At 41.3% G+C, this 21435-nt stretch overlaps 1 protein-coding gene across 5 annotated transcripts in view; it reads left to right on the forward strand.

Annotated features, from left to right (window-relative positions):
* The first annotated feature begins 174 nt into the window (after positions 1–174).
* ZBTB44 (zinc finger and BTB domain containing 44) overlaps positions 175–21435 on the forward strand; it is a 38730-nt gene continuing 17469 nt past the window's right edge. Inside the window, exons 1-2 of one of the 5 annotated variants that reach the window (XM_081172573.1) lie at positions 175–392; positions 15807–16873. In XM_081172573.1, coding sequence (XP_081028699.1) covers positions 15856–16873 — 1018 coding nt within the window. In that variant the 5' untranslated portion in view covers positions 175–392; positions 15807–15855. Of the gene's footprint in view, positions 393–2713; positions 3201–7567; positions 7709–9565; positions 9653–15806; positions 16874–21435 lie in introns of those variants that run through there. The other 4 variants (XM_081172574.1, XM_081172570.1, XM_081172572.1 and 1 more) reach the window with 4 other exon arrangements.

Below are 21435 nucleotides of genomic sequence, written 5' to 3' on the forward strand. Positions count from 1 at the left end.
TCTATAATCAGATTTTATTCGGATTGTGAATAAAAAAAATGTGTTCATAAGGAATGTGGCGAAGCACATGCGTCCGCAACTGGAATGTTCTACTTTGACAACTGTGGACAGAATGGACATGTCCAATGATTCTGAGGCAGTTGGTCATAATGGGGAGCTGGTTTATGATGGGAATTGACAAAGAGCAGTTGACCACTAGCAGGACAAGGAACTTCTGTAAGTGTGTGACTGCCTCTTTTGAATGTTAGAAAACACTGGCCAGGCAAGTAAGGAATTGTGGCAAGTGTACTTTATAAGGCTTAATACTTACAGAAAGGGGTAACGAAACCGAGAGAATTAAAAGGTCAGGAACCCTCTCAAAGAAAAACAAAGAAGTCAGGAAAAAAATATTGGTAAGTCATTTATTTACTTTCCTCTCCCTTCAAAACAGACCTGTAATGTTTGCATCATGCACAGCTAAAAGATTTGGTGCCCAAATTATGGTGATGGCAACCAGTTTAGATGGCTTTAAACACTTGGACATCTTGAAATGGGCAGAAGCTGCGCCGTTCTGTTTCCTAATGAGTTAATGACTCTTGTTACTTTATTTAAATTAATTGCTATCACTGAACCGAATTGCTATTTAATTGATTTATTGTAAGTTTTTTATAAGTATATACTGTAGTATTGCTTTGAGGTTTTATTCTACATTGGTGTTATACTTGTACAATTATGTTACTGGCATGCGTTATATATTTTTCTCCAGAGGCATGGCCAGATTAGCCTTTACAACAAGAACAGCAAAAAGTCTTGCCAAATCTTGGAAACCAATGTATTTATTATGGCATAAGCATTTGTGGATCAGGGTCTATGTCAGCAGATACATGTGTGGAGAGATAAATAAATGTATATAAAAACCTTTAGAATTAATAAAGAATAAGGAGCTGAACATAATTCATCTCTCCATCACAAACTGACACAAATTCTTTCTTTTAAATCACAATTCATTTCCAAAAACTCCTGAAATTGCACCCAATATTATGTGGTTGGACAAGCTCCTGAACCTTTCAAAACTTGAATGCATTATGAAGTATGTTACATTTCAACAAACTCATTATCTGTCTTACATTCTTCAACTCTTCACACTGTTGTTAATCATATCTACCCAACTGATCTCAGATTTTTAGCAGCCAATCTAACATCAAAATGAAGCATTTTACATGCATCTGTTGCCCTCGTGGTGGGTTTTGATCTTATGTATTCTTGTACTGTGGTTAGAAAATCCTCGCCCCGCCCCCATGTTTCCAAACATAATTCCTCTCCTGAGTTGACATGCTCAGGATTGCACAGTTAAACAGATATTTATTATTTATGTTGTTTATGTTTAGGGTGAAGGGTGGTTAACAAAAAATAGTAATAAAGAATAAAGAATGATGTGAGCTTTAATTTGTTTTCTATTATTATTTTATCTTTTTAAATTTCAAGTTATTTCTGTTAATTGTTCAGTGACAATTTTATTGTTATATCTTTTCTTTAAACTGCTTTGAGGGTGTTTACAATCAACCAGTGGGACCAGTTTACCTGCAAGATCACCTTGCCTACATGTGCCCACTTGACCATTTCAATCAGCAGAATTGGCTACTACAGGTGCCACATAATACCCGTTCCACATTCAGAACATCTTACAAATGCAGAACTCAATTGTTTAACATGGCAGGGCCTACACTTTGGAACTCCCTGCATATTGAGATTAAGCAGGCGCCTTCACGTACTCTTTTTTTTTGGTGTGTGGGCATGCTAAAAATATTCCTGTTTAGGCAAGCCTACCCAGATGCTTAGGAAGTTGAAGTAATTTTATTCTGTTTTGTATCCTTTAAAACAACGTAGCAATTTTTTCTTGATTTTACCGTTTTGTCTTTCGTAAACAGTTTTGGGGTTTTCTACAATCTAACGGTGTATAAATTTTATGAAGTAATAATAAATCATAAAGCTTATGAAACAAACAAACCATTTGAGGGTTTATAACCACCATCCCCACCCCAACAACCCTCCTAAAGACTTGCCTACTCTGGGTTACCCAACGTGTATTGGGAGTTCCTTGTTAAATAAATTTTGAATTAGGATTGTCCACCTGCCATCCTCTCTTCCCTCCCCGGGCTTCGCCGTGAAACCCTGAAGTTGGCCATGCCGTTCCCAATGAAGTTTACCCCCCTCCCCACCGAGATAAAAATGATTTTAGGCTGGCAGTGATTTGAAATCACCTCAGAGCGAAGCTTTAAGAGGGAGGGAGAAGAGCCTCCTATTACCACAGCCGAGGAGCGATGTGGTAAAACTTAAAAATAAAATAAATATAAATATATAAAATAATTAGACATTTCTCAGGGGATACGCCAAAAGATAAGCTTTATAGCGACTCCCCCTCAGGAGGCCCGGTACTCGCGGCTCGCCCCCGCCGCGCGAAACACGGAGCGCGCGCCCCAGGTCACCGCGCGCGCCGAGACGACGCCAGACGCTTTTCCCTCCGCCGCCTCCCCCCTCCCCAATCTCCAGTTTTGGCCCCGCCCTCTCCGACCACCACTCGTGGCCCCGCCCACTGCTCTCCGCCAACCCTCCCTCCCGCTTCACAACAGCCGCCGCCACCGCGTTGCATTGTGGGACACAAACAAAGTGCCCGGCTAGGCTAGGCTGGCTGGCTGGCTGGCGTGGAGGGAGGGAGGGAGGCAGGAGGGCGGGGGAGGAGGAGGAGGAGGAGGAGGAGAGCTGTTCGAGCGCCTGGGCCCCGCGCGCGCGCCAGCCGCCCAGCCAGCGCGTGAGTGGCCCCGCGACGCCGCCTCCTCTAAGATCAAACCCCCCCTCCCCACCGCCGCTTCACCCCCGGCGGTCTGAGAGCGCCTGCGTAAGGGCCTCGCTTGCTCTCCCTCCCCCCTCCCTTTTTATTATTTTGACGCCCGCAGCGCGAGCCCAGAAGAACCAACGGCTGAGGGGGCTAGTGGCGGCGACGGTGGCCGCCATGGCCCAGCACGGGCCTAGACGCGGGCCCAGATAAGGGGGCGGAGGAGGAGGCGCCGCCGCCGCCTCTGGGCCCGGGGAGGGGTACGGAAAAGAAAAGCTCGGCCTCTCACACATATATTTATATATACAGAAAGTCGTATATATTTATATATATATCTACATATATACACACCGACTAGGCCAGGAGGAGAAGGCCTCGCCAATTGCAGGTAATGGGGACTTAAAAGAGGTTGGCGGGGGTCTGTGGTTGGGTTTGGGATTCGGGAGGAGGAGGAGGAGGGGCGGGTGGAGGGAAACACAGAAGCAAGCCCCGCCCCCTCGTTGCACTTGCCCCGCCCCTTCTCTAACCTCCACCCGCGCGCTCTGTGACCCTCCTTGGCTGGTACCCCTCGGCATCCCCCTGTCCCCGCTCGCCTCCTTCCTGCGTGAGATTTTCCCGCCCTGTCGCTTTCCGTCTGCTGTTTGTGATTTATTTACTTGGGTTTTAGATAAGGGGAAGGCCCCCCCACCACGCCAGACTGTAATGGGAAACAAAAAGAAAGGAGCCACGTGGGGGGGGATTGGATAAGGGGGATAAGAAAATTTGGATACATTAATGTATTGCATGGTTGCACACAAACACAGCCTATAAGTATGACTGCTTCACCAGCATTTATTCACCTGTTTACTGTTGTTGTTGTTGTTATTATTATTATTATTATTATTATTATTATTAATTAATTAATTAAAATGCATACAAGCTTCTTCCATGCCAATCATTCCCAACAATAACAATAAGTCTACTCACCATTTCCTAAAACTAGGCATCTGCTCAATTCATTCCTGATAGTGGCTTTGCCTCTTTCTCTTGCTCCCCCTTAGTTCCTTACCCATTAACTGTTGAATAGACCAGCCTTGCTCAACCTGGTGCTCTTCAGTTGTAGTTGGATTTTTCATCCCGTCAGCCCTGGCCAGCATCGCCAATGGTCAAGGATGATGGGAATTGGAGTCCAGTAACATTTGGAGGGCAACAGGTTAGGGAAGGCTGTAATAGACTGTCTTGGCATTGCTTCAGGTTTTTATCTATTTTAAATATCATTGTCAATTCCCTGAGGTTTGTCATTTATCCACCCTGATTTCCTTTCTCAGATTTTACAGTGGTAGCAGTCCATCATAGTTTAGCCATCCTTTCTTTGTGTCACCCCTTAACAGATTTCCCATTGGGCCCTATTGCACTTACGCTTCTATTTTTAAAAGTTGATCTTATGCCTCTTTCTACCTCATATCTTTTCTTAATGGCTAATTTTATTTACACTGTGATGTAGATCACATTTGCTAATCCACAACATAGGCATCTGTCACCTGTTGACAATGTAAGACTTTTTAAAATACATCTTCTGTTCTTAAAACCTCACTCTTTGTGCAGCAATTCTTACATAATTTCTTCAAACTCCATTTCCTTTACATATTGACTTCCATCACTTTCCTTAAATATGCCACAGTGCCCAGCAGACCTTTAGGCAGACATTTTGGGGTAATGGAAGGTTATGGAGTATAAGGGAAAGGCAACATAAGATTTTTAAAAAACTGGAACACTGGAAGCTAATAGAAGATTTTCACTTACTTATTTAGTAGAATAGTGACTGCACAGACATTTGTTTAAAAACAAGCGAGTAAAAACCCAGAAGATTCTGGGAAGCATCTGATCTGTTGCTCCTGTACAATCATTTCCTATGTAACTCTCCGCCTCATTCCCTTCAAGTTACTTCTTTCCCTGTCTTTTCTTAACACCATCTCAATTCTCTCCTTCATCAACATTACTCTATTAAGGTATAGCTTTGTTTCCCTTTTTTCTCTCTTCATACAAACTTGGACATCTCACTACAGAAAGTTGATTGTTGTTATTTTGGTCAGTGACTCTTTGTTGTAAGGTGTTTAACTTTTGCATGTACCTCTAGATAAACTACCAGGCCAGCTGACGGTATTGAACTTGTGTAGAGATAGCTTGGAATCAAATCCCAACTCTGACTGGGGATGGTCTTGGATGAGATTCTGTTTCTGCTCACCTGTAGTCTGTTTTACAAGATTATTGTGAGAAAGTAAGGATTCTAATCTATACAGCATTATCCTTTGTGAAGTTAGGCATGTGGATTCTCATTAAAATCAGTAGGTATAAGGTTGTCAAACTGCATTGCATTTTAGCCTTGATTTATCAGAGGAGGGTGACCAACATAATAAAGGAACAGTTGAAGGAGTTGGGTATGTTTAACCTGGAGAAGAGGAGGAGATATAGGACAGCCACCTTCAAATATCTAAAGGGCTGTCACATGGAAGATGGAGAAAGCTTGGGTTTTTTCCTGTTTCAGATGGTAGGACCTGAACCAATGCATTCAAATTACAAGAAAAGAGATCCTGACTAAACATCAGGAATAATTTTCTGACAGTAAGAGCTGTTTGACGGTGGAACAGACTGCCTTGGAAGGTGGTGGACACTCCTTCATTGGAGATTTTAAGCAGAGGTGGGATGGCCATCTGTCATGGGTGCTTTAGTTCCTGCATTGCAGGGAGTTAGACTAGATGACCCTCAGGGTCATTGGCTGATTGAAGTAAAATCTGAAATTATTTCACCAGATGCTAACAAGCCCACATTAGAACCATTATTGTGTTTAAATGATCTTTCATCCAAGGAGAAAGCACAGGTGGACTAAGAAATGGTGTACAGTGGTACTTCCAGTTGCGGACAGGATCCGTTCTGGAGGTCCAGCCGTATCTTGAAGTATCTGCAACCGGAGGCGCTGCTTCTGCGCATGTGCATGGCATGTAGAGCACTTCTGTGCATGCGCAAGCGGCGAAACCTGGAAGAATACTTCCGGGTTTGCTGCTTTCACACCCAAAGTTTACGTAACGTAAGTCAAGGGTCTACTGTATAGACTTTTCTTCCTAAAGATGATTACAAATATGACTGGCCACATTGTGGTAATTGATAAAAAATAGGGGGTTGCTTTCTCCTCTGTAGTTCACACCTTTGCCAGTGAACACATTTTGTTGCCCAGTACCAAATTGGTAATTCACAAGGGAAAAAATGTGCATGTGTGTTTTTTGTTACTTCAGGTAATAAGATAATGGAGCCTACATTCTGGAGAAATCTGCTGGTAAACAGGAGAAGGTTTTGACCATAGTGTTGCAGGTTAAAAGTTCAAATCATGCTTATTCTCAGGGTTTCCCTATGTCTATGCTTGCCTCCAGGTTGGGAAAGGTATAGAATGCTCAACTTGCTCAAGGTAGTATGTGTGTTTCCATGTAACATTGTATGGATAAGCCTCTGTGTGCTCCCACATGCCCAGGATGGTTTACCACAAACTGCGGTTAGTTAAGCAAGCCAGTTTTATAATTCATGATTTGAAGCAGGGTGTCTAGCAACTAACCGTTGCTTGTTGTAAACCACAGTTCCCAATTTGTGTGCAATGCTAAGCCAAATTAACTTGGTAGAAGCCCTCCTCCCAGCCACGTGTGAGGAGAAGGGCTCAAGCTCAAGCTTGGCTCAAATTTGTAAAGGCTTGTCCTCATAGCACTCAACTATGGTTTAGCATTATGTGCATATTGGGCCAGCTGTGAGCATTTGATATGACTGCTTAACATTCTGGGGCACATTTGCATCAGGAAATGTCCTATTGAGAGATAATTTCAAGGTTGGAGCTAAAGTGGGAAAAGGTTACCGTAATCCACACCTGACTTTGTTTCACAACCCAAATATTTCTCTTCCTATATGCCTGTTCATTTGTGTTCTTCCTCCAAGAAGGAAGCAGGGGTGATGTTCTTGGTCTCACAACAAACCTGTGCAGTAAGTTGGACTGATAAATGGAAATTAGATACTGGCAGCTCAATGAGGTTCACAGTTAACAAGTATTTAATTCAAGATAAGAAACTCGGATGCCATTGTTTATTCTCAAACCACTACATCACACTGGCTTAAAATTATCATGGAAGCAAGGGAAATAGTGTACATAGTGTAGTGGCTATAGAGATAAGTTACAGATCAGGAGCTCCCTGTTTCATTTATACCCTCTGCCATGAAATGGTTAGGTGGCATAAACGCACAGATTCAGTCCTCCCCATCTGTAATATCGAGAGGGAGAATATACTGATCTACCTTGCAGAGTTGTTGTAAAAACTAGATAATGCATGTGAAGCATTTTGAACAATTAAAAGGGCTATACAAATCTACTGGTGGTATAACTCTGAAGCTTATCGTGGTAGAAACAATTCAGGTAGTAGTAGTAGTATTTTGGGATGCATGCCTTGTTAGTTGGTAGTCTTGTGCATTCGTATTCAAAATTATTCTAGAAGTTCTTAGATTGAAAGAAAAGTAAATAAATAGTGTTCTTTGTTCATAATGGATCTAATTAATAGTTCCATAGATCAACTTTGTGTTCAATGCAATTAACCCACTGATTAGCAGCTAATAACTTATTTCTGGTGAAATTCTAAGGCACTTAGTTCTCTAAGATTTGGGATAAAATATGATGACATTACTGTTTGCTTTTATGTAGATAGTGCAGGTTATATAAAAGTAAGTTTCTGTCCCTTTTCTGTACAGTAGCCCATCCATCTAGTACTGCTACAAAAAGTAGAAAGGCACCTGTACCAAACTGAAGTGGACAGCTCTCTTCTGCTTATCTTGCTGTGGCTTTGTGCGGCAGGCCTGTTGTCTGTGCCAAACAGTTCCCAAAGCAGACAGGTGTGTAAAACTGCAAACCTCAGAATGTTTACCAGGAGTCCCACTGGTCTTGGTAAGAATAACCTTTTCCTAAACGCATTTACCTGAAAGTAGGTTTCCATGTGATGAAATTAGAGCAGGTACTGCTTGAGCAGAAATAGGCAGCTTGCTCAGCTATTTAAAGTGGACCCAATCTGCTTATTTCAGGTATTAATCTAATTTGAATATGAAAGCTATTATTCTCAGCAAAAAGCTACAGTTGGTAGAGGTGTTTCTTTTAATCATTCAGTTGTTCCCATTAGATAGCAGCATCCCAGTTGGTTTTTGCAAAACCTCAACATAGTGCACTAAAATCAGTTCAGTGTCTAGCAGCCAGCAGTTATAGCCCAGGTTTTCAGACTGCTCCGCAGCTACAGAAGGAAGAAGAGCAAGTGAAAGGGATTTGGGAGCTCATGCCAAGTTGATTGTCCTTGTTTGAAGTATCCTATCACATTTGAAGGCTTTTATAATTTGACATTCAAGAAACTTCTGTTTGAGATAGTAACATGAAGTAGCTGCCATATTAATGATCAAATGAAAATTACCAGCCTGTTGAAGTTGTCCTTCAAAACAAGTTGCCCAGTTTTGGATCTTATAAGATGTTTCTCCCCATACCACCCTCCACCCCTAGGTTAGAGTTAGACAAAGCTGGATCTAGTTTTTGGAAAGTTAAATATCTAGCCTGCTTTAGTCGTTCTGTTTGGGTGAAATAACAAAGGTTTTATGTTCAGTCGTGTATATTATGAGCCTTGCAAATAACTTCACAAAAGTTACTAGCCTACAAAAAGCCACGCTATTGATGTACTGTACCTTAATATGAGCCACTTTTTTTGAAGGAATCTAATCTTAAACTTTATAATACATAGGTTTATTCTGGGTTTACAAAGTTAAGAAAAAAGTTCCATAGTGGCAGGAGGGGATGTGGGGCCATTTCACCATGTTGTTGTTTAGTCGTTGAGTCGTGTCCGACTCTTCGTGACCCCATGGACCAGAGCAATAATAATTTTCACCATAATAAACTTCAAATAAACATACTTTGCATAGGAGGCCACAGTTACCTGGATTCCTTCTGTAGATTCTAATTGACAAAAAACAAAACAGTAATTCTTTTTGTGCAAACTGGCAGTTATATGAAGTAAAATGTATGACTCCACAGATGAACATCTTACCTTCTCTTCCCTGGTTCCATTTAATTTGAACCAGGGTTTTCTACCATTGAGACCAGAAGTGATTTGCAGTGCTAGAGCTTAGCCCATGTACATTGAAGTAATACGTTGATGTCTCTGAGCATTAGTAAACTGTCTTTGTCTTCTGTGGTTCTTCTTCCCCCACTGCCATTCTGTGCTTTACCATAAGCAGTCTTGCACAGCCCTCAGATAAGTTACATGCAAAGGCAGTTTCCAGGCTATTTCTTTTAAGGCGTCTGCAACAAATGCAAATAGCTAATTAAAACTCACTTGTCACCTTTCCCTATGGCTCAGGGCAAGAAAAAGGTAAATAGATGGAAGAGCTCCTTCCAGAGACAAATACACACCCAAAACTGCAGCCAAATCTGCCAACTCAGTCATTATCTTCATTTGCCAGGTTTTGATTCACACATAAAAAACAAACACAGGAGCAACACATCTGAACTCAGCAGTTTTTCTAAGACAGTCTAGTTATGTTGCTGTGTCCATCCGTTCTGCAGTAGTAGGGGGGCAAAACTTGGGGGGGGATCTCTAAAGATACTGTTTTGTTCAGACAATTGACTAAAAATTGACTTGATTTAGAAAGGTTGAGGACAATGCCAGGTACTTGTCTTGTTTAAACTTGAGCAAGATTCCTCAAAGTCATTTCCTTTTACAGAAGTGGCTTACATAAGTTGAATGGATGGGTTAACAAATGCATACACACCTTGAACATCTGAGCACAGAAGCACAAAAACAGGTAACAGTGGGAAGCCGCAGAAGAGAAAAACCACTTTTGGGAAGGTAACTTTTCAGAGGCACAAATAAGAAAAAGTGAAAAGTTTTGGGGGGAAATTAAAAGCTTCATAAGAAAAAAATAAGTCAAACAACTGCTGCAGTTTACAGGTCAATAGATAATTTTAGAGGCTGGACTTAATGGTCTCACTAGGGGAGATGGAGATCCTTGTATGTTGCTCCACTTGTGAAGAAGACAACTGATATATTTATTGTCTCCTATTGTAAATCCACGCTTTACAACTATTTCTTGATTTCTGATGTTAGCTCAAAAACAAAACTCATACTTGCCAAGCTTCTTTTTGAAAGAAAAAGAAAAAAAGAAAATTCTATAGAGCATGAGTTTTCATTTTAAACTCGCTTAAATCATAACACCATCTAGAGTAGACCAATAGTCGCAAACTTTTTCAGACTCAAGACCCGCCTTTAACCCAAATGTGCATTTGGGGATCCATTTCTTAGTCTTCTACCAGCAGTACTGGTAGAATAAAATGAGCATCTGTAACCTTCCCATGCTTGGCTGGCTACCTCCTGAGTATAAACATATTATAGAAATAATATGATAGGAAATTTGACTACCAGCATCAGTCCTGGTGGGGCACAGGTGCTAACATGGGGGTCGTCCCCCAAAATCTTCCTGGTCATTTTCCTGCTTCCCCCCTCCCCCCAGCTGTTGGACCCTAGACTTTGACCTCGGGTTTCAGCCATAGCTGCATGATAACAGAGCTACTGCAAAATTACTACCCAAATGATCCACTTGAAATGAAAATGCACACTTGTCTTTATGTATTTCATACAGGGGTGAATCTGGGCGTCTGCCACACATATTGTTTCTGCAATATAGTAGCAAGGTCATACGGATAACAGCCTCTTACTCTTCTCACTTGCATTATATTTCTGCATTAAGTAAAAAATGAATGTTTGAAAATATAGTTGTGGAACATACTTTTAAAAAGTTGGAGCTTGTCTCAGTTGAAGCAACCCTTCAGTTTTCTAACTTCTGTGAAGCTTAAAGTGAAAGCTCACAGTTGAAAAGTGCAGATCTTTCAGTCACAGGTTTTGAGCAAAAAAAAAAAAAAGCTTTCTCCTTTCAAAGATACTATGGACTGGAATGGAACAGGATAAATCAAATAAATGCAAATGAAGGATAGCTAACTTTACCATTACTACCAGACTTGCTACTGAATAAGTATTCTCATAAGGTTTTTATAAGGTTTAATTGAATATCCTAATGTATTGCTGCTGTTTAACCTACTTACATTTAGGGATATTTATTTTGGAACTTGTCTTTGAAAGTGAACTGGTTCTATTTGCAGCCTGAAGAGGTAAACAGGATTCTTGGAGAGGTACAGCCATCAACTTACGTGCTTGAGCCTTGCCCTTCTTGTATAATAGCAGCTAGCCATAGGGGATAGACTGCCTGGGTTCAGGAAAACGTTGTCGTTGTAACAGGAAGTGCTTCTGCCTGCTTTGAAGGAGGCAGTTGGGACAACTGCTCCTCTAAGAATTATAACAACTCTGGACCCCAAGGGGTATAACAGCTGTCAGCCCATCACAAATAATCTCCTTTTGGGGTAAAGTGCTTAAGTGAGTGAAGACTGTGTGACTAGGGTCTCTTGGATGAAACTGATCTTCTGGTCCAGGAGTATGGAACCTAATTCAGCTTGATGACCATAGTCCCTTGTGATGCAACCTTCTAAGGTGTAGCAAAGATGGATGCAGTCAGACACCACTCTCCATCTGACAATTAAGAGTTATTGCCACAAATCAAGGACATATTCTAACCAGGCAAAAGCACTAGAGGAAGACCAGTGAATGAGTGGGAGAGTGTGACTTGGGCAGAGTTCTGAGTGCTGGGTAGACAAGGGCTGAAGTTCCACACCCCTGTTCTAGGCCCATTTCAGTATGATTTCAGGTCTGGTTTTGATATGGAAACTGCTTTTGTCGCTTAATGGATGACCTAAACTGCAAGATAGGGGGAGTGTGACCATACTGATTCTTCTCAACGTCTCAGCAGCTTTTTATACCATCAACCATGGTATCTTTCTGGACTGACTAGGCAGGGTAGGAGCATAGTGGTGTAGTATTCCAGTCCAATCTGCATGGCTTATACCAAAGGTCTTGCAAGTTGCCACTTATCCGACATGTTATTTAACACCTTTTTGAAACCAGTGTGAGAGGGGTTTGCAGTTAGGTGTCTTCAGTATGCTGGTGTCTGTGTTTCCTAAGTTGGTCTAAATCAGGTGGGGCAGTAGAAGAGAGCTGATTGATCTGGTTGTAGTAATCAACTAGACGAGAGCAAATAGACAATAATAAATCCCGTTCTGTATCAGACCAAAGGCACATCTTGTCCAGTATTTTCCCAGTGGCCAATCAGCTCCCTCTGAGAAGCACAAAATTGGGACATGAATGAGCACCCTAGCTTTCACCTGCTGTTGTTCCTCAGCATCTGGTATTTAGAGGAATATTGCCTCTCTGTGGTAGAGGTAGAACATAATAGCCATGGCTAGTCATGAGTTTGTCTAACCCTCTTTTAAAGCCATCCAAGTCTGTGAGTATCACAACATCTTGTAGGAGCAAATTCCCACGTTAAACTGTACATTGTGTGAAAATGGGATGGCCTCAGGTTCTAGTACTGTATGAGAGAGAGAAACTTCTTGCTATTTGCTTTTTCTACATCATGCATAATTTTATACCCTGCCATCATGTGTCCTCACAACCACCAACTCAATCCCCCCCCCCTAAGCTTTAAAGCCTCAGACATTCTGACGGTTCCTCATAAGAGAGTAGCTTATTTTGTTTTCCCTGCTCTGCACCTTTCCAACTCCGCAAAAAAAATTTTGGTGTGGAGGCCAGAAGTGTACACAGTATTCCAAATGTGGATGCATAGATTTGTGTAAAGGCATTTTTAAAATTCCTTTCTTAAATGATCCCCTTTTTGAAATTCACCCTTTTCACATCAGCCACATGTAAGACAACTGATAGTAATAGTAGTAGTAGTAATGATAATGATAATAAATTACAATAAGACAAAGGCGCTGGGACTGGGCAGCTCCCTTATTTGAGAAAGAACTCTGAAAATCAGATTCACAGCTTAGAAGTACTCCTTGATCAAGCCTTTTCAAGTTTGCTTTAGGGTCCTTGTGCTGGCGCAGTGCTTTCTAGCAGCTGAGGCTGGTACTTCAGCTGTGACCTCTCCTGGACAGGGATTTTGGGGAGATGCTGATCCACACTAGTGACATCTCATTTAGGCCATTATAATGTGTTAGGCAGAACTGTCCTTTGAGACTCTTAATAAGATACAGTTATTTCAGAATAGAGGAGCAGAATTTAGCTGAGACGATCAATTGGGAACATATTACTAGTTCTGAGAAACGTACGCTACTTGTTTGTTCTCATGTTCAATTCAGGATGCTAGTTTTAATCCTTTAAAGCACTTCATGGTATGAAACCCAGGTACCTTACAGACCAGTATTGAAAAAAGGTTGTACTTTAATGGGTATTGAAGTTTATTGCTATGTTGTTTTAATTGTATTATTTGTTACATTGGTTTTAATTGTTTTGTTTTGTTTCCATTGTAAACTGTCTTGGGATAATTATTTGAAGAGCAATATTCACATGCCTTAAATAAAGTAAATCCTCCTAACTTCTGTAGGACATTGTGCAGGGTTGCATGTAAGCTATCAGGAGCTATTGAGCTTTATTTTGGATAGCACAACGTTGGAAAGTTCATACTTATAAGTTATCTTTCAGATAAGACTGTCTTAAGAAGTTGACCTGAGATGCCCATTCCAGTATAAGGAGCCTGTTGTGCTATATTTAGAATTCCATTAGTATTATTGAAAGCAGCAAGATTTGAAAAACGGTTGTAGCCTCATCTCTTGTGATTTGTTCACTTGGTCTAGAAATACTACTGGAGTGATAGCCATCTTGCCGTGCTAAAGTTTCTGAAGAGTAGTGTGCTTTTTGTTTAAAGATTTGCTGTCATTGCCCTTGGATGCAACTATCATAATCATCCTGCCAAGTTGCAGTGAGTGGGCAGGATTATTCTTTTCTGCTAGGTTAGAGTCTAAAAGCTGTGGCTAATTAAAGAGCCAAGGATGTGGACCTCCAGTTGGATTTGCAAGTTTCTGACATGGGGTTAAGGCAGAAAGTCAAAGGTTGAATATACTTCAGTAGGATTAAAGGCTCTGCTTACTCTAGTGCGTTCAAGTGCTGTGCACCTCAGCATTTATATATTAAAACCACTAGCCTCACAGGAGTGTACCAATGTCCCACAAAATCATAACCATTCTATAATGATTAGTTAAATGCCTTAAACTTAAGTTGGGAAGGGAAGATTGGGTTACTATTTAGGCTAGGAATGATGAGAAGACCCATCATATTGGAAGAATAAAGAAGAGCCATTGGCCACATCCAGCCACTCAGTTGTACTAGGGCTAGTTTGATTAAATTGCTGTTGAGGTTTAAAGCCACTGCCGCATCATTCCCATGACTACAGGTGCATTCCAGACCCTGATATGTGCCAGGGTGTGTGTGTGTTGGACTGGGCAGAGATTTCCCCCCAGCCAGTCCTGCTAGACACTGCAGAGTACTATCAGTGTCACTCCGCCAAGGTGGAGCTCCCGGTACACCTGTCAAATGGTCAGATTGGTAGAAGTGCTTCCAGTGGGTTCCCAGGTAGCAGAAACCCCTAAAATGAGGAATTCAGAGGAGCCCAGGATCCATTGTATCCCAATCCAGCATTGGGCCTGATAGGGAAATTAGAAGGAAGGATTTTTTAAAGATCAGTTTATAATCAATAATATTTTGGACTTATTGAAGTCGATTTTATGTTGGCTAATAGATATTCAGAACCTTTGTCTTCTTGCAGACAGTTTCATTCAAAAGATGTGTTGTGCTTAATTCTTTTTTCCTAAATGGGGTACAATTTCATTCTAAATCCATGTATAGCCAATCTAGTAGGTCTTTGCCTTGTTATATTGTTAGCGTTTCCTTCATAATTTTCAGCTATTGAAGTAGATGAACCATGTGATCTCCATAATGCTAGTCAGTTGATTTTGTGCTCCAGAAGACAAATTATTTTCTCTTGAAGTAATTTGCAATATGATGAGTGAGAAAGCAGGAACAAGACAGGAAAATGAGGTCAAAATTGGCTGTTTTTTCAACAGAGTGATGAGTAATTTACCAGGACAACTAGACTGCTACTAAAATGAAGTTTTAGTTGTTATCCTGTAAAATGCATGGTAGATGCCAGGCTTCCTTAAACATGCATGATCTTTTATTTCCTTCCATAACTTTATACTTTTAGCTACACTGGTGCTAGTCTTGCATTTAGATGCAGATTTTTGTTTTGTTGATACAGTAATTAATCTTTTAAAAAACAACCCTGCAATGATAATGCAATTCTGTGCTTTAGTTAGAAGTAAACCCTTTTGTGTTCAGGTGGGTTTAAGCCCAGGAAAGTGTACATTTCATTGCAACCTGAGTCACCAAACAAATCCTTGTCTATCACACACTTATGAGCTGAACTATCATAGATCCTGATACCTTGGCCCTCCTTTTGCCCTGTCCAGCTCCCACTTCAGCCCTTACCCAATTATCAGTGAATGACCAAAGTGAAACGTCTCAGTTTTTTCAGAACTTGCTGTTAAGAACAATCCTTACTCTGTACTGCCAAAGTTAGTGGCCCAGCTTGGATGTACAACTAAACCATAGGCTTCTTTTCAATAAACTTCAGTAACCTCAACCTACGGATTTCAATTGCCTTTTGCAGCCACACCCAAGAAAAGAATGGGGAGCACTTGAACCTGAAGCTCAGGCAGGCTTGTTTCCATAACATATTAAACTATGGTCAGTAATTTATCCTCTCTCAACCAACAGTAATGTAGAATTTCAGCCTCATACTGTCATTTGGGGTGGGCAGCAAACTAACAGAATAGTTTCTCCTTTGTAGCAGCATAGAAATAAATTACCGTACTGATAATAAATTCCTATGGAGTTGGACTTGAACACATAGTGATGGCAGATTTTCTGATGAATTCCCAAGCACTGAACTTTTTTCATAGTAACTGTGAGACAGCATTAATTTCACAGTTGACTTTTTATTTATTTTCTAGGCACATTTTGATCTCTTGCATTGTGGATCCTAGCTAACATCGGAGGAAAATGGGCGTCAAAACATTTACCCACAATTCCCCTGCACACAGCCAGGAGATGCTTGGGAAGCTTAACATGCTGCGTAACGACGGACACTTCTGCGACATCACCATTCGTGTCCAAGACAAAATCTTCAGAGCACACAAGGTGGTACTGGCTGCATGCAGTGACTTCTTCCGTTCCAAGTTGGTTGGCCAAGCAGAGGATGATGGCAAAAGTGTACTTGACCTGCATCACGTGACAGTGACTGGGTTCATGCCTCTTCTGGAATATGCATACACAGCAACATTGTCTATTAATACAGAAAATATTATTGATGTCTTGGCCGCGGCCAGCTATATGCAAATGTTCAGTGTTGCTAGCACGTGTTCCGAGTTCATGAAGTCGAGCATTTTGTGGAACACTCCTAGTAGCCAGCAAGAAAAGGTGCTAGATACAGGACAGGAAAACAGTGCAAATTGCAACTTTACCTCTCGAGATGGCAGCCTTTCTCCAGTTTCCTCTGAATGCAGTGTGGTGGAAAGAACCATTCCTGTTTGCAGAGAGTCACGACGGAAACGTAAAAGCTACATAGTCATGTCGCCAGAAAGTCCACTTAAATGTAGCACTCAGACAAACTCACCACAGGTTCTGAATCCTTCAGCTTCCTATGCAGAGTCTAGAAGTCACCCTGTAGACTCTTCTTTAGCTTTTCCTTGGACTTTCCCTTTTGGAATCGACCGAAGACTTCAGTCAGAGAAGGTGAAGCAAGTAGAAAATTCTCGGACTCTAGAAGTGCCTGGTCCATCTGAAGCAGCTAGAAGAATTGCTGATTATGTGACTTGTGAGAGCACAAAGGCCAGCTCACCTCTGGTCATTGAAGAAGATGTGCGTGTTAAAGTGGAAAGGTTAAGCGATGAGGAAGTCCATGAGGAAGTATCGCAGCCTGTCAGTGCATCCCAAAGTTCTCTGAGTGATCAACAGACAGTTCCAGGAAGCGAACAAGTTCAGGAGGACCTCTTGATCAGCCCACAGTCATCATCTATAGGTACAGTCACTCTATATGTTTTGTTATGGTTTTATTGGATATTGTTGGATACTGTGTGCAAAGGCTTCATCTTGTTATGTAAATATTTCGAATAATAGAGTGACACTTTTTTTCAAACAAGCTCTATAGGCTTTTCTATAAATGGTATCTACTAGCGCTGATTGCGTTTCATTGCTCCTCAACCATTTTGTTTGGTCTAAATAGTGTGAAGTGCCTTTGATGGGCTTTGCAACTCAGTGTTGAATCTTCTGTCTTGCAACGTAAACACCTCATTTATAGTTTGATTCTAAGCACATTTACCCAGAAGTAAATGCTTTTTGTGGGAATTTTTTATCCTCTAGAAAAGTGGGATAAAAATAAACCAGAGTGGACTCAACTAGAAGTAAATCCCATTGAGTTCTATGGGTCTTACACCCTAGGAAGTGTGCTTATGATTATGGCCTTACAGCCCTGAGGGGTGGGGGGTGACTAATCTCTCTGACTTGATCCTTTCGGGGAGGAAATGTCTGAGCTGTCCAGTCATGCTACCTCAACTGCATTGTTGCTTTAAGGAAGCAGGAACAGTTTTCCAGTGCCACATGCCTCAACATATTTCTGTTGCTATTTTTGCATCATGCTTTGAATAGCTCTTATGTTGACATTCTATATTGGTAGCATTTCTGCTCAAATTAAATTGCTTCACCTACTAGAGCTTTTGCAGACTTTACCAGTTGTGAATCTTCTTTGAATTGAAGGCACACAAATGTGAATGTGTTACTCATTATCTTACTAGACGCTTTATAACTAATCTGCCAGAAATGTGAGAATGTGGTTTATAAATTAATGGGGAGACAGTGTTCTTTCCCCCTTGGCAGCTTTCCTTTAGCAAGAAGTTGGTTCACTTGACTGATGTAATCTGACCCATGCCCTTAAACACATGGAAGTGGGAGTTCAGAGAAGACGTTGCCAGTGACATGCAATCAGTTATGAAAAATCATTACATGAAAAGCGTGGAATATAGTTTATTGCATCATTTAAAGGAAAACAGAAGCTTCAGCAGACAAAAAAAAAACCCCACCTGAAATCAGCGTCAAGGGGAATCAGCAACTTGCCAGCCTAAAAGATCTGTGATCTGATCTAAAACTCTGAGGTGCTCTGGATACATATAAGCCCACAAGGGTACCAGCATCTAAAGGGTTTCTCCTGTCTGGTGTCACAGGCAGTTCTTCATGTCCCCAGAGTCTGTCCCACATTGAAATGAATGGGGAAGTCCTTGTTTATGCTGGAACTCCATTGGTACAGCAAGTAGCTGCTGTTGCAGATGGTCAAACTTTATTCAGTTTTCTTGGGAATTTGGAGACATAATCCCATACATGTGAGTGGGGGGAGGCAATACTAGCCATGGCTACTTCAAAAATCAACATGTGTCTAACTTAAGGTATGGCATGAGGCATACTTGTTTGCCTCATCTGTTTCAGTGATGAACTGTATATCAGGTGTGTACTTGAGTTTCGTTTGTTATAGTTTATTCCTGCTTTGGGGGGCCCCTGTGGTAATGTCTGCTTTGTGACTTCTGTTCCTCGATCACTCCTTTTTTCTTACCAGTCCTGTAATATGGGATTTCAAGAAGATGCTGGTGGTCTGGGGCTTCTGTTCAAGGTTCAGGCCCTCAGGATTTTCTTCTGACATTCTTCAGAACAGGCTCCTTGCTGGCTGCCATTAGTAACTACACAAGGCACCAGCAAACAGAATTTTCTCTGCAGGGTGGCTGTCTTTGGAGTCCTTGAAGATGAGGGGTGCAGTCCACTAGGAGGTTCACCATCTCCTATGAAATAAATACTGTTTAAGCATCTTGCATAACTTCATTTCGGTGGGTTTCTTGCTCAAGAAGTAGATTGCATTTTGATGATTCTTGCTTGACTGCACTGCTCTCTGTTCCTTGCTTGAGCTTCCCCACTTCTAGAATAAAGATCATCAGAGAGAGGGGGACCTGTATGAGGGAAAACTTAATAATTTGGAGTCTCAGGCAGGATTTGATCAAATAAACAAGAAAGATTTTATTTAACAAAGGAAGTTTATGACACAAAGTGGGTAAAACATAAGATACTTCAGATTGTAATGTTATTTCACTTCAGTTCTTTCTCAGTTGTTACACAGCTGTTGCCGCTTAATACTTTGGTTCTTAAACAAGGTGGTACAGTGGTACCTCGGGTTAAATACTTAATTTGTTCCGGAGGTCCGTACTTAACCTGAAACTGTTCTTAACCTGAAGCACCACTTTAGCTAATGGGGCCTCCAGCTGCCGCCGCACCACCAGAGCACAATTTCTGTTCTCATCCTGAAGCAAAGTTCTTAACCTGAAGCTTAACCTATTTCTGGGTTAGCGGAGTCTGTAACCTGAAGCGTATGTAACCCAAGGTACCACTGTACTTCCTATCAGTTACACACCCCTTTGACAACCCTACTCCTGAGGTACTCCAAGTAACAGACCCAAGGGATCACCACACTCCTCTTAACTGGTTTAGGAGTCTTCTCTTTTTGTAGAAGAATCTCTCCCCTCCTGACCTAAGTGAGACCTAAGTAAACTGTCCAGCTTCTACTTCTCCTGGCTCAGCCTCAGCCTCCCAGTTAATTCCTGGCCTATTACTCTTACAGGACACCACACAATGTCCTTCACACTAAGTGCAGAGACTCCTTTCTCTAGCTTTTGATATATTCCTCAGAGTGGATGTTTCTACCCAGAACCAACTCACTCTCCTCTCCCTACCTGTCTCCCAACCTCCAAACTGTTTCTCCAAAACCTTTTCAACTCCCTCTCCTGGAACCCCAGCCAGTCGGAAGCTGCCGTTCATTAACCATTTGCTGGCAGGGAAAAAAGAAAAAGAAAACACTGCCCAGCAAAATCAAACTTTTCCATCACACCTTCTTGACCAGCATTTGCAGGCACATTCATATAAATCTGTATCTTACATCTTTACTGGAGACTACTGCACGCCACAGTTGTTCTGTAAATACCAATATTGCTTTGCTTATTTGGGGGGAATTAGCAGAAACCAATAGATGCCAATATTATCTTGCCTGCTTTGGGGAAAGAGCAAGAGGCACTCAATTTATTAAGATTAGAATATTTATACAAAATAACTGGCAGTGAGTATAATGGCCTTGATGCTTTAAACACAGCTGATACAGTGTTACAGAATGGGAAAGATCATTCGTTTAATGCAAAACAAAACATAGGCCACCCTAGCCCACTTTGCCTTGGCCATAAGCTTAATTAATAGTATTGAGATAGCAAAGGAAGGCTAAAGGTTGGGGATTTGCCTTTATATTGCGGTTTGAGGCAGACATTTAGAAACCCAGCTGAACTGTGTGTATTTTTCATAGCTGGTTTATAGGAAGGAAGGCAATATGAGGAAAGATTTTGCATAGTTCAGAGAAAAGGAGAAGGAAACAATATTGGGGACCTCGTTTCCTGATCCATTTAAGTAGATCCGGGTGCATAATCAGACTTAACACAGACATATCCCTCACTGGATTGAGAATTGTAGACATAATTCTGCTATGTATCAAAGTGAAGATACAGTCTTATCTGCCCTGTATCGTTTCGGATGGCATGAACATTTTATTGTGTATTTGAATGGTAATCCCCATCCACATTATTGTGCAACTTACTGCATATGTTTATTTTATTTGCATGTGATTAGAGCTGGAAGGCGGCCATTGGCAGCATCTGCCAGATTTTTCACTTATAATTGTGAAGGTGACTACAGAGATAATCTGTGCTGCCTAATAGTTTCAATTTTGTTTAATAAATGGATTTAAAAATCAAGCAAATGTCTACATACATGCAGACATTTTCAATATATAAAGTACATACTGTACAGTGGACCCTCCGGATACGAACTTGATTCGTCCCGGGGGTCCGTACTTACCCTGAAAAGTCCAGAGGCGCCACTTCTGCACATGCGCACGGCACGATAGTGTGCTACTGCACATGTGCACGGGGCAAAACCCAAAAGTATAAACTTCTGGGTTTGCCGCGTTCGTAACTCGAAATTACGTTACCCGAAGGTAACGTGACCTGAGATACCACTGTGTAATTAACATTTATGTTATTTTTATTTGTTTATGCCTTCAGCCTAGAGCTTGCTCTATGAATCTGCTGTTTTATATAATCACAGTCTGAATAAGTTGTTAAAACTATGCTAAGTATATGAATGTACAAAGCCATTGTTTTTATTTTCTTAAGTTACAATTCTTAGCATAATTTAACAATAGATCTTCACTTAGAGATCTTGTACCATTTAAATGGCTTTGTAGACTTAAGTGCTGACTAAGAAATAAGCCCCACAGAGTTTGATGGGCCTTCCTGGTATTTTTAGGATCACAGCCTCAGATTAATAATGAGCCAGCCAGGAACTGACGCTTTAAGAATGGTGGACAAGGTCTGGCCAAGAAAAGTAGGCATACACAATTTATCAACCTCAGTAATCAATGTCTAAGCATCATCTTTCCAAAGCGACACTTGCTGTCAACAGTGATGTTCTCCAAGAAGTGTTTTCCGTAAAAGAACATTAAATTAC

The sequence above is a fragment of the Podarcis bocagei genome (genome assembly GCF_964188305.1).
Source record: "Podarcis bocagei genome assembly, chromosome: 15".
Classification (NCBI taxonomy): Eukaryota; Metazoa; Chordata; class Lepidosauria; order Squamata; family Lacertidae; genus Podarcis; species Podarcis bocagei.